This window comes from Astatotilapia calliptera, chromosome 2, assembly GCF_964374335.1.
Source record: "Astatotilapia calliptera chromosome 2, fAstCal68.1, whole genome shotgun sequence".
Lineage (NCBI taxonomy): Eukaryota > Metazoa > Chordata > Actinopteri > Cichliformes > Cichlidae > Astatotilapia > Astatotilapia calliptera.
In genome coordinates this window covers 23,351,917-23,363,857 of record NC_137423.1, presented here as the reverse complement: position 1 = coordinate 23,363,857, position 11,941 = coordinate 23,351,917, and the positions used below count along the sequence as shown (strand labels likewise).

Sequence of the window (11,941 nt, the reverse complement as noted above, 5' to 3'; positions counted from 1 at the left end):
TTGTGTCTCTCTATTTTATTTTTTACTTCTATTTCCAAGATAAAGAAAAGATGATTTCACATTTTGCTAGAATAAAAACATTTGCCTTAAATGTCACTGCTTCAATTAATCAACATTAATAAGGTTTTCAATAGGACATATTGGAAGTGCAGTAAGATGTAATCAGACTGATAAGGGCAACAGCAAACCTGTTTATAAATGAGAAGTGGGAATGTGGGTGTGTGCAAAATTAAAAATGCATCTAGAAGAACAGCTGCTACATTCTCACTGACTTGCTTACTAAAGAAATCGTCAACATTGTCTATAATATAATTTGTTTTCGGGTTCACACTGTCATTCTTAAGCTAAATTTACGATTAATGTGATAATGTTTCCCCTACACTTCTAAAATCTCTGTGTGTGTGTCCAGCTCATCCGAACTTAGTCTCTCCTGCAGGCTGAGCCAGCCGACAGCACTCCCGCTCACATGGACTCAAACTCATCGATGCGTTGTTTAGTGTTGCCCTGACGAATCTGACGCAGGGTCTTGTATTTGTCACGGCCCGCCCTCACATTCTCAGCGTGGATCAGGTCATTGGGGGTCTTTTTGCTCTCGTCTACAGCTCGAGCCAGTTCGGTGCTCAGGAACTGGGGAAAAAAAAGAACACAAACACAAAGTGAATAAAATCCTCTTACCTCAAAGTACAAGACTGTTCACAAGCCTTACCCCACTCCCCTAGACTCCCCCTCAATCCCATCTAAAAAACACTCTATTGTGCCCAGTTATAAAGTCTATTTTTGTGTTGCGTTGTCTATGCAGCATCAATTCTCGTCACGTCTGTGAGATAGGGGCACAGACGGGATTTGCAACTTGAATAAAAACAAAAGAATGATAATGTACCGACCCACCAATGTTTAATTATGTAAAGTGCACTTAGCTCTGGTGAAACACAATTTGTGGCAGTAATTATGTGGCACGTCTTTACAGCAGAGTCAAAACCTCCATACAAATGTGTCAACAAAATGTACAGAAAATTTAACAAACTAGTTTAAATGTTTGTGACAGCACAACAGGACAGCAGGAACTAAAGATGCGATTTTCAGACTGTAGGAAAGAACAATCAGCTGGTTGGCGGAATAGGTAAGAGTTCACAACTCCAAACCAGATTGCAATGGTTATTTAAAATGAACATGACGGCTAGGTGAAGAACAACAATCTACACTAGAGGATGAGGCTCACTGAGGATTGGCTTGATATCTATCGAAAAGCATGACTAAGAGAGAATTTGGGAGGGCAAGTGGAACATGGAAACGAGAAAAAAATGGCTGCGGCGGACAGTTATGCATTCGCTGCTGGAAAGGGTCGGTTTGAGGTGTGGTCCCACTGTTAAATGTCAAATAAATAATCTCTAAAAATGTAACTCAGCCACTTACTACAAAGTATGTAACACCAATACAAATTTAATAACAGATTAGAATTCGTTTTTTTTCTCGCAAAGTTAATAGTTGGAGCTGGATGGGTGTAGGCTCTGGGGAGTTCCCATGATGCAATGAGTGTTTTTTCTTCACTCACCTTTTTTAACTCTCTGTGTGCTTTCACACCACTCTGCGTTTACTCATTAGTTATTATTAATCTCTGGCTCTCTTCCACATCTTGTCTTTGTGTTGTCCCCTACCCCTAACCAACAACTTGCAGCTGCAGATGGCCCCGCCCCTCCCAGAGCCTGGTTCTGCTGGAGGTTTCTTCCTCTTTAAAGGGAGTTTTTCCTTCCCACTGTCGCCAGGAGTTGTACGATTGATGGTGTTTTCTCTATTTTCTGTATTATTGCAGGGTCTTGACCTCACAATATAAAATTGTGATTTGGGTCAATATAAATAAATCTGTATTTATTATATTTTATTATATTCACCAAGTGGCACTTACAAGTTTGCAGTTTTTCTCAATCGCTTTCACACATTTCTTGAAACATGTTTGAAAATATTATAACTGATACACAAATTAGTTAAACTACAAAAGCCATAACTTGCTTAAAAGCTTATTTTCATGCTTCAGAATCCAAAGTTGTGTCAACAAATAGAGCAACAGGGCAAGTAACTTTAACATGACACCAAAGTGGTAAAACAATTGCTGATATTCTACGATAATGACAGTGTACTCCTATCCTTCCAGTCTTGTCCTACACTGACATTGAGCGCTGTGTATCAAAGGAAATACTGATGGTTTGAGATGCATATGATTTTACATTGTGTTTTGTAAAGCAAAGGAGCCCTTTGCATATAATGAGAGGAACAAAGTGTTTATTTTGGAGGCACACAATGCAATGGCCACTCAACATATTGCGATGCAGTAAAGAAAAAACATAAAAAAACAAAATAAAATGTGCAAAAAAAAAAGTGGACAGAACAAAAACATTTAAACTATTAAGACTAAAAAGCAAATAAATAATAATCGGCACACTCTGTGCTACACTACAGCCGCTTGTTTCGGTCACAGAGTCCCAGTGACCTGACCTCTAAAGCTGTCCATTGCAAGGTTATAGTTGGTTAAGTAGAAACTAAAACTAGATGTGAAAAATATTTGATGGAAGTTAGAATGAAAATAAAAACTAACAGAAGTTATTTTGTAAAACTTGTAAAATTAACTAAAATAAAATAAATGTATGTATTCAAAAATGTATGATTTTATTGCTATATCTTGTCTCTGCCTCATGCTTTTATAAAATAACTACAAAAGCTAAAAGTAACACTGAAACTAATTCAAACTAAACTAAAACTAAACATCCTGAAAGGTTGGTTTTGTTCATCTGAACGTAACGTTTTCAGAGGGAGAAATGTTTCATCACTCGTCCAAGTGACTTCTTCAGTCTCAGCTGACTGCAGGTGTCTCCAGCCTTATAAACAGTACATTTGCACAATGACTGAAACTAGCACCGAATGAATGAACAATGAGGTCAGTTCCTTGATTATTAATATGCAAACTGTCATGTCCATTGATAAACAACATCAGATCAAAGCTGACTGATCATTGCTCATAAGCTGCCAAAAGTGAACACCCTTAATGTTCCTGTACGTGTCAGGAGTATCGAAACGGCTGAGACGCATTTTTTCTGAAAACAGCGTTTCCGTGGATTTTAAACCCCAAAACCTGCTCCACCAAAAACTGTTCCAGCCCAAGGATCGGGTCACCTGACACAAACAGAGTAACATAGTGTACGCTGTTAAGTGCCAGGAGGATTGCCAGGATTTATACATCGGGGAAACCAAACAACCTCTGGCGAAGCGGATGGCACAACACAGAAGAGCTACCTCGTCGGGCCAGGACTCTGCAGTCTATTTACACCTACAGGCCAGTGGACACTCTGAGCGTACACATCTTGGACAGGGAGGAACGCTGGTTTTAGCGCGGACTCAAGGAGGCCATTTATGTGAAAAGAGAAAGACCATCTCAGAATCGAGGAGGGGGCCTAAGGGTACATATTTCACCATTGTACAATGCTGTGACTGGAGCCATTCCCCAACTCTCTGTGAATGGATCTCATGGGTTTTGATTAGTGGGCTTTGATCAGTGGCTGTTGATCAATGGTCATGACAATTTGCATATTAATAATCAAGGAACTGACTTCACAGCCTGTTGCTCATTCAGTGGGCTGGTCACTCATTGTGCAAATGTACTGTTTATAAGATTGGGGAAACCTGCAATCAGCTGACTGAAGAAGTCACTTGCATGAGTGACGAAACGTTTCTCCCATTGAAAACACTACATCCAGATGAACACCACTAATCGTTAACTGTGTGGAGAGGGTGGCAGACTTTTGCTTCTTGGGGAGTTAATATAGAGGAGAACCCTTCCAGGAGTGTGAACACCTATGAGTTGCTGAAAAAGGCCCAGTACAGACTGCACTTCCTGAGAATTCTCAGAAGGAATTACATCAAACAGAGACTGCTGGTGTCCTTGTACAGAGCCTCCATCGAAAGCATACTAACCTACTGCATATGCACCTGGTACACTGGCTGCACAGTGGCTCAGAGAAAAGGACTCCAGAGGGTCATTAACAGCGCCCAAAGGATCACTGGCTGCCCTCTCCCCACACTGGAAGACCTACACAGCTGTCTGTCTTAAAAAAAGCCCAGAACATTACAAGAGATACTACTCACTACTCACTATGGCCACGTCCTGTTTGAACTGTTGCCCTCTGGCAGACAGTACAGAGCAATCAATGTAAGGACAGACAGACTCTAACACAGCTTTTACACAACTGCAATAACAGCTCTTAATGTTGCTACAAAATAATGGTCATTATGCAGCTTATATGGTTTATGCACTGAGTGAGGTATGTGTGTTTGAATGTACGGGAATTGTTTGTTCAAACTGCTATATTATTCTTATTAGCACTTTAAGTTTTTTTTTTATTTTTTATCTTTATTGTTTTTTATTTAATTTTAATTTTATGGATGATGCACCGATCGGAGACCACTTTCATTGTACCTGTGACAATGACAATAAAGACATTCTATTCTATTCTATTCTATTCTATTCTATTCTATTCTATTCTATTCTATTCAGAATCAACCTTTTGGGATTTACTTACCTGGATGATTGAGCATCCATCAAGCCTAAAACTAAACATTTTCAACCTGTAAAAACTAACCTGAAACCCCTTGTGGAAACGAACTGAAACAAAACTGAACCAAAATAGAATGTCAAAACGAAATTATAAAAACTAATTAAAAACTATTAAACTGTAATAACTGCTCACATGCAGTCTAACAGGAGGATGGCCACTTGCATGTCTCTGCGTCTTCACTGTCGTCTTCCCCTTTCTTCACTGTCACACCCTTTTACTCCTCTTCCTTTTCTTTGGGCAATCTGTTTCCCTCCTAAAATCTTCATCTGAGCAGTCCGTGCATGGTCCCACACTGCGACCGTGCTCTCTGTTGTGCATATGCTCTGTAAATATGTTTACTTTGGGGCAGATTTTGACTGTTCAGTAGGACTGCTCTGAATGTGATGTCTAACACTGTGTACATACACCATTACATAATACCAGCATATTTGAGAGTAAAGACATTAAACTGAGAAAAAGTACATAATCTATTTCAATCACAAAGGTTTATACAACCGACAGTTTTTCACCCTGTAAACAATTACGCTGAGTCTTTTACTTAAATGTGCTAAAATTTGCAAACGGTAACAAAGAATGAGAAATGCTTTAGGTTGTGCAGAGGACAAAGGGCTTTGAAAGACTTCAAATCCTGTCGTGTCAACAAGAAAAACTGTAACATTTGGATTTACTAATTAATGCAAAAGGAATTAGAATTGATTGCATGTGTGTGTTTGTGTGAATTGTTCCCACATTGGTAGAATGGGCTCATTTTAATCCAGACTCATTTTGCAGGAACTGGCCATTTACTCATTGTCACATTAGTCTCAGTATTCAGCTTGAGTGGTTTCTAATTTACAGAATATTATTCAGAGAACCTAAAGCTTTTCAATTAAAAACAACAACAACAACAAAAATCGAGGGTATTTTGTGAATAATTTGTCCGCTCTCTTAAACAATCCATGACTGCTAACTTCTAGCTGAATAGGACCTCTGGCTAGACTAGGTGATGTGTTACTAGACAGACATTTGACTGTGTTCAGCTGACCTCACCTTTAGGTTTTTCTGTAGTCTCTGGTTCTTCTGGGCCTCTGTGACTCTTTCCTCCTCGCTGCGATCTCGGACCATCCCCGGAGAAGTCAGCTCAGCGCTCGCTTCTGCGCTGCTCTCATCCGTCTCATCGTGGTCGAGGATGTTAGAATGGACCGAATCCTGGATGTGGACACCCATGAGTTTAGTCTTCAGCTCTTCTTTTGTTTGCTCCAAACCAGCTTCTACCATCACTGCCTGTTGACAGACATGACTTGTACTGAAGTGCTGGGTTGGAATGTTACATTAAAAGTAACTGAGTAATTGAAGTAATTATTCACTATTATAATATAACTAACATGGGAGTCCCATTCTTAAAAAAGGTCTTATGGATGTACAATCACTGAAATAGCTGACCATGACATCTATTTATTATTTTGCTTGACATTTATGATTATTTTTATTAATGATATATAAGGGGGTAATGACTGATAATTGTTAATGCTTCAGATTCCCTCATCAAACGAATTTTTTTTTTTTTTTAGAAAAAAGTCGCTAAGGGGTCTGAAAACTCGCTAAATATAGCGACAAAGTCGCTAAGTTGGCAACACTGATATCAACATATTTTTAGTATTAAGGCATGGGTGCTATGTGATAGTAGACTATGTGGACTCACAGCTAGTTTAAAAGGTTTTTCATAGAAGCTCTTAGGTGATCAAAGAAGCCAGACCTTAGCAGAATAAATAAAGAACTATGATGATGTACAGTTTATGGTTTGGATTATCTGTTTCATGTTTTTGTCTTTCATGCAATTACATTATAGTATTTGCAGTATAGCATTTATAGCTAGATAGAGAAATAGATAGATATACTGTATATGATAGTGCAGTGATGTGGGTAACACTGTATTTGTCTTTTGTACTCAGGTCTGTTGACAGATATGTGTATAAGCTTGAAGCCCTTCTTGATTTCTCTCATGATTCTTTAATTTACCCTCACCCTTTTCTGCCATCTTTTCGCCTCTTCATCCTTTTTCTTCTTTGCATCTTCCAGCTGAGAGATCTTAGAAGTAAGGTCTGCCAGCTCAGTGGCCTATACAACAATGGTTAGGAATGGACAGAGAGTTAGAAGCCCTCCTGGTATTAGGTCATTGTGCTCTTTTAGTGCAACGTGTAGGAGAGAACGTATGCTTGCATGCACTTTGCATTTAACTGAAATTGAAATTAAAAATCAGATTTTATAAAATAATCTCTTTCCTAGCTTCACGGATTGAATCTGTATGTAGGTTCGTCAATATAGGATTCTGTGAATTTGACTGAAAATGAATAAAAGGCTGCTGTGTGCAGTTGTACCAGGTTTTCCTGATTTTTGATCTGGGTCTCAGAGTGGTGCAGCAGGGCTGCTTTAGCCTCTACTGCAGCTCTGCGGTCTTTGTCCAGGCGCTCAGCCTCCTCCAGAGCAATTTTTCTTTCCTTCTCTAACTCAAGCGCCCTACGAGTTTGCTCCTCCAGCTCTGAAACAAACGTGCACGTTCACACAGACACATCCAACACACATCCGTCCCAGCACACCCAAACATGCCCGTTTAAACTTTACAATCACGAAATATAAAGTGTTTAAATTCGCACAGCCATGCTTCAGTGTTTTGTTTTTTTAACAGAAAAATAAAACCAAAGTTAAGAAATATTTGCATTCAGAAAGTCGTCAGACCATCTTGAGCTCGCTTTGTCTGTTCCTCAATCTGTCTCAATCTCTCCATCAGCTCCATGGTCTCCCGAGCAATCTTCTCTGTTTCCTTCTCAGCATTTTCTCGCTTTTTTTTCTCACTCTCGAGCAGAGCCCTGACAGGAGAATTGTGCATAAATACACATCCAAAGAAAAAAAAACATCATCTCCTGACAGTCCTTTCTTAAAGCAGAGAGAACACACTGTAAACTGTAAAAATAAACTTTCATTATTCACTCCCTGCCCCCCAAACACCACCACCACTTTCTTACCTCTCCATTTGTCGCTTGTTTTTCTCCTCACGAGCTTGGGCCTTCATCTGCTGCACCTCAATGGTGTCGGGCTTGCGTCTGCGCATGTACAGATCATGATTCCCCATGCATAATGCCAGGATGCGTTTGTTGATGCGAAGACGAGGTACATAGAAGACAAAGTCCTATACCAAACACAACGCAGCAATCGTTGAATGTCCAAGGGTTGGTTTGTGATAGGCCCCTAGCACATCAAATCCATTTTACCATCAAGGATGGGTTTAAATATTCAAAAAGGATAGTTTTGTTTTTGAGGAAAGCATTAGTTTTTCTAAACTCTTGGGCACTTTCCAAGTCTCTGCATGCAGTCAGAAGGCAAATTGGACTGAGGGTCTAAACTCATGTTTGTAAATGAGATCAAGCAGAAGCTCATTACACTACTTGCTGTAATTTATGCGTTTGCAAAGTTTTTTATTTTGGCAGTAATAAAAATATGGGATTCGCTCACACCTCCTGTTTACAGTCACAGCGAAATATCGTGAAAAAAGCCTATGTTTGAATACTAACATATTATGTACCCTCCCTGGTACACAAGGAAAGACTATTTAATACCGTCCATGAGCATCTATGAAGTGAGTTACGATAAGCACACCATCAAGCTGAACAGAGAGGTTGTTGCCAGATTTTAGTTTAGCTTCATGGAAGGCGATGTTGCCACCGTTAACGATACCGTTTCGCATACCGGAGCTTTCCTGTCGATGGGCTTGATGACAAATTTCTTGTCGTTGAAGGAAATATTTCTGATCTCACTCCAGGGAAAGCCAATCTTTGGAGTCAGCCTGCAAAAAAAATGGTGTGTGGTTTTTCATTATACTGTGGTGTACAGGGAATGTAACAGATGTTAGCATGTTGAAAATACAAAACAGACGGAAACTGATTGCCTACTGATAGGAGCTCTGTGACTTTAGCACTAACATCAGCATGCAAATATCTTCACAATCACTTTAACATATTAGCATGATAGAATTTGATAATCAAACAAGAACCAAACTACATGGTAGAGCCTTTTTCAAGCACTTGATTATATGGATAGAAAAATCGACAAAAAGTAGCTCATTTCATTCAAATGAAAAAATGGTGTCTCTAGGATAAAGAAAAGCAAAGTCATCTGGCCACCATGAATGCCAGTGGTTGTGATCCACCAGTGAACAGAAAGATTTACAGACTGTGACGTATGTAAATGTCTCAGAGGCATTCATGAATTATGACTCACTTGTCCTTTTTGTCATAGATGTTTAGCCCCAGTGCGTCCACCCCTAACCACAGCTCTGAGCCTTTCTTGTTCTTGATGTTGAAATAGTTGACCCCATACATCTCCAGATCCTGTGCTATCTTCAGGTACTCTAACATTGCATCTTCTCTGTGTGGAAGAAAGTATCATTATGAACAAAACACCAGAATGCAAAAAAAGTGTATTCAAACCTTTTGTTTTGTTTTGGTTTTTTTGCAGTAAAACTGTAGTACCTGAGTATCCCTTTATGCTCTTTATGCCACACCTGGATTCTTTCCTCCCACTGACTCTTGTTCAGCTTGTGCTGCTCCAAAACCCTGGTTCAGTCAGTAGAGTAGGTACGCCAGTTAGAGTTAAGGTCGCAGAAACTCGAAATTAAGGTGAACTCTGGCTAATGCTAATATTCACAGGATGTACTACCTCTGTGGCAACAGCTTCTCTTTTGCGAGATATCCCGGTACATGATAATCGTCCCTGTAGTCTCCGAGCTTGACCTGAACAGCGTATGAGGCCAAGAGCACCGCAGTCTCAGGTGGACAGTATATATCATCATTTAAGATGCTCTCCTTTACCTAAAATAGAGAACAAAAACTCACGAATAACCCATTTTATAGTAGGACAAGGATTGCAGTATTGATGTATAAATACACAGAGAGAAACCCTGTGTATTCTTGTCTTTAACTAGTGCACCCGAATGCACATTTTCCAAGGCAAGCACTCTCTTATGGAAACAATGCAAAACCTGCTGTTTCTTTTTACTGAAATTTGTATTATTCCTATTGTTGTTGTGTTTTTTTTTTTATCTAAATGCAAATGTTTCTTATGTTTCAGTAAATTTGCCATTTGCAATAAACTGACAGGTGTGAGTCGTCTTAATGGAAAAAACAAATGGTTCCACATGAATTAGAATGACTAGGAATGCTCATCATTGCAATTTTTGGTGCAAATTTACATAACCTTCCTTTCAAAAGCTTGGGTTTTTGTAAATGTGCTCATCTCCAACCTGCAGAAAAAAGAGCCGCTGAGTTGCCTCTTGGATCAGCTCTTCGGCGACATCCTCGGGGTAAAACTTGGCCCTGAACTTGATCAACAAAGGGTTGTCCCGCTTCACATCTTGAGCAGTCACCTGATTTATTTGTGTTTTTTTACAAGCAGAGGGATGAATAAGTAGCTAATAATTAGCCTCACAATATGACACAGTGGAAACAATTTACATCTCGTTCACCTCACCCTCTTGTTCAGCTTGAGCCAGGTGGAGAAGCCTTTGCTGTCCTTATATTGAAGCCCAAAGAACCACGTCTCCCTCAGCCCGATTGTCTTCACTATCTAAATACATGAAGGAACACAATCAAAGTCATGCTTTTGCAAGTCAGATGATGTCTTTGACTGTACTTGCACGGCATACCTGGTCAAAAAGCTGTTTGCCAGTTGTGCTGGGCAGGATGGCAAACTCCAGCTCTGCATCCATGGTTGTAACTCGGACATTTATCTGCCAGAGAAAAACACTCTCACTGAGATACAGGGGGAAATGCTCCCTGCTGTGCATTCATCTGCGTCACTGGAGAAGCATCAAGGAGCATGGAGAGCAACTGGGTGGAAAAAAAGAGCACTACAAAATCTGTACTAACATTGTTCGTTAAAAAAATGCTAAATTTCTTGGTTCTTTTACAGCAAAACAAAAAGAGAGTGTTCCTTACATTCTTCTGTTCAACCAGGAGCATCCAATCGCAAGAGGTTGGTGGGGACTACAATCAAAAAATGAAGCCCACAGTGTATTTTAGACTTAACTTGCAACATGTTGGGTTTTTTCCATGATGCATTAGTAGTATTTATAATGATGGGTCAAAGTAGCGACACCATATATATAGCACATACTTTTTGCAGTTGTTGATATAGACCAGGGGTGTCAAACATGTCGTTTGGGGGCCAATAAAGATTCCACTCTGGTCCACTAGCTGACTTTGGAAAATGTGAAGGAGTGCATACATTTTAAAACTTAACTGTATTTTCAGACGTTTTATGTTTTTCCTCCTGATAAAGACATCCCTCATGTTACACTAAAGTAGTTAAACAACAGTTTTTTCACTATCTACTATTGAAATGTCTGTTTTTTCCAAATTTGTCGACAGTAAAAACAACATTTTCTGTGACTTAACAAAAATTTTCTGCTTTATAATTACAGCACAGTCCGGCCAATGAGCTGCTAGATGCTTTTCTGTAATTTTGCTCATGTATTTCTCACAATTTAAGCACAAAGAGCTGACAAATTTCTCTCACTTACTACAGCAGCATTTCTTTATCATGTAGCAAACAAAGATAACTCAGAGATTAAATGTGTAGTTAAATTTCTTTAGACCCACAGAAAGGGGAGTTTCACTCTTCCAGGCCAATCAAAGTGGGGTGTATGTGGCCTACAATCTAAAATGTAAGTTTGACATCCCTGGTATAGATTGACTTGTAAAATAGCGAAAAAACAAAAAAACACCAACGTGGGGGGGAAATTGTTTGCGCTGTTCCCCGTAAGGCTTTTTAAAGCTTTATTAAGCTTCCATTAGAACCTGATTTAATTATGACAGAAACAATAACAATGTCGCACAGCTGATAGTCTCACCGAACACACTGTTTCAGTGAATAGGCTACACATGAAAGAAAGAACAGAAAGCTCAACTTTGCAACTGTTTTGTTTGTATAGAGAAAAAACTGAAACAATAAGCTTCGATACATGCAGGAACACAAATGCAAATAATCAGAAACACCTTTTTAATATCACAGCTTGATAAGAGAAGCACTAAAAATACCTCTAAGAATCTTGTAGCTTTTACAGACGAGGTCCAATTGCCATACTTAAACCACTTATGTAGCGCAGTATAATAAAAATATAGAAAGATAATAAAAGTCAGATTACTTACAGTTGACATTTGTATTCTGTTTTAACCTATAGTCAAAACACTTCTTCAGAGAGGTGCTTGTAGTTGCCTTTTTGCTGCCGAGTCATATGAAACTGCTTGCAATACCTGCAAGGATTATACTGAATGAGAATGGGCCATTGTATTATTCCCAAGTAC

General features: G+C 39.3%; 1 protein-coding gene across 3 annotated transcripts; it reads right to left on the bottom strand.

Annotated features, from left to right (window-relative positions):
• LOC113034125 (moesin a-like) lies at positions 1-11,922 on the bottom strand. Of its 3 annotated transcripts, none has more exons than XM_026188471.2 (15): positions 11,786-11,898; positions 10,574-10,621; positions 10,282-10,365; positions 10,107-10,202; positions 9,880-10,002; positions 9,297-9,448; positions 9,110-9,193; positions 8,859-9,005; positions 8,328-8,424; positions 7,607-7,770; positions 7,320-7,450; positions 6,962-7,122; positions 6,609-6,701; positions 5,634-5,867; positions 1-627 (listed from the first exon to the last, which is right to left on the bottom strand). In XM_026188471.2, the coding sequence occupies exons 1-15, from the start codon at positions 11,792-11,794 to the stop codon at positions 463-465; spliced, it is 1,788 nt and encodes a 595-aa protein (XP_026044256.1). In that variant the 5' UTR covers positions 11,795-11,898; the 3' UTR covers positions 1-462. The 3 variants fall into 3 exon arrangements, with proteins under 3 accessions (XP_026044256.1, XP_026044273.1, XP_026044264.1); XM_026188488.2 differs by having other exon boundaries at positions 5,634-5,792; XM_026188479.2 differs by lacking the exon at positions 10,574-10,621 and having other exon boundaries at positions 11,786-11,922.
• Between the last annotated feature and the right edge of the window lie 19 nt (positions 11,923-11,941).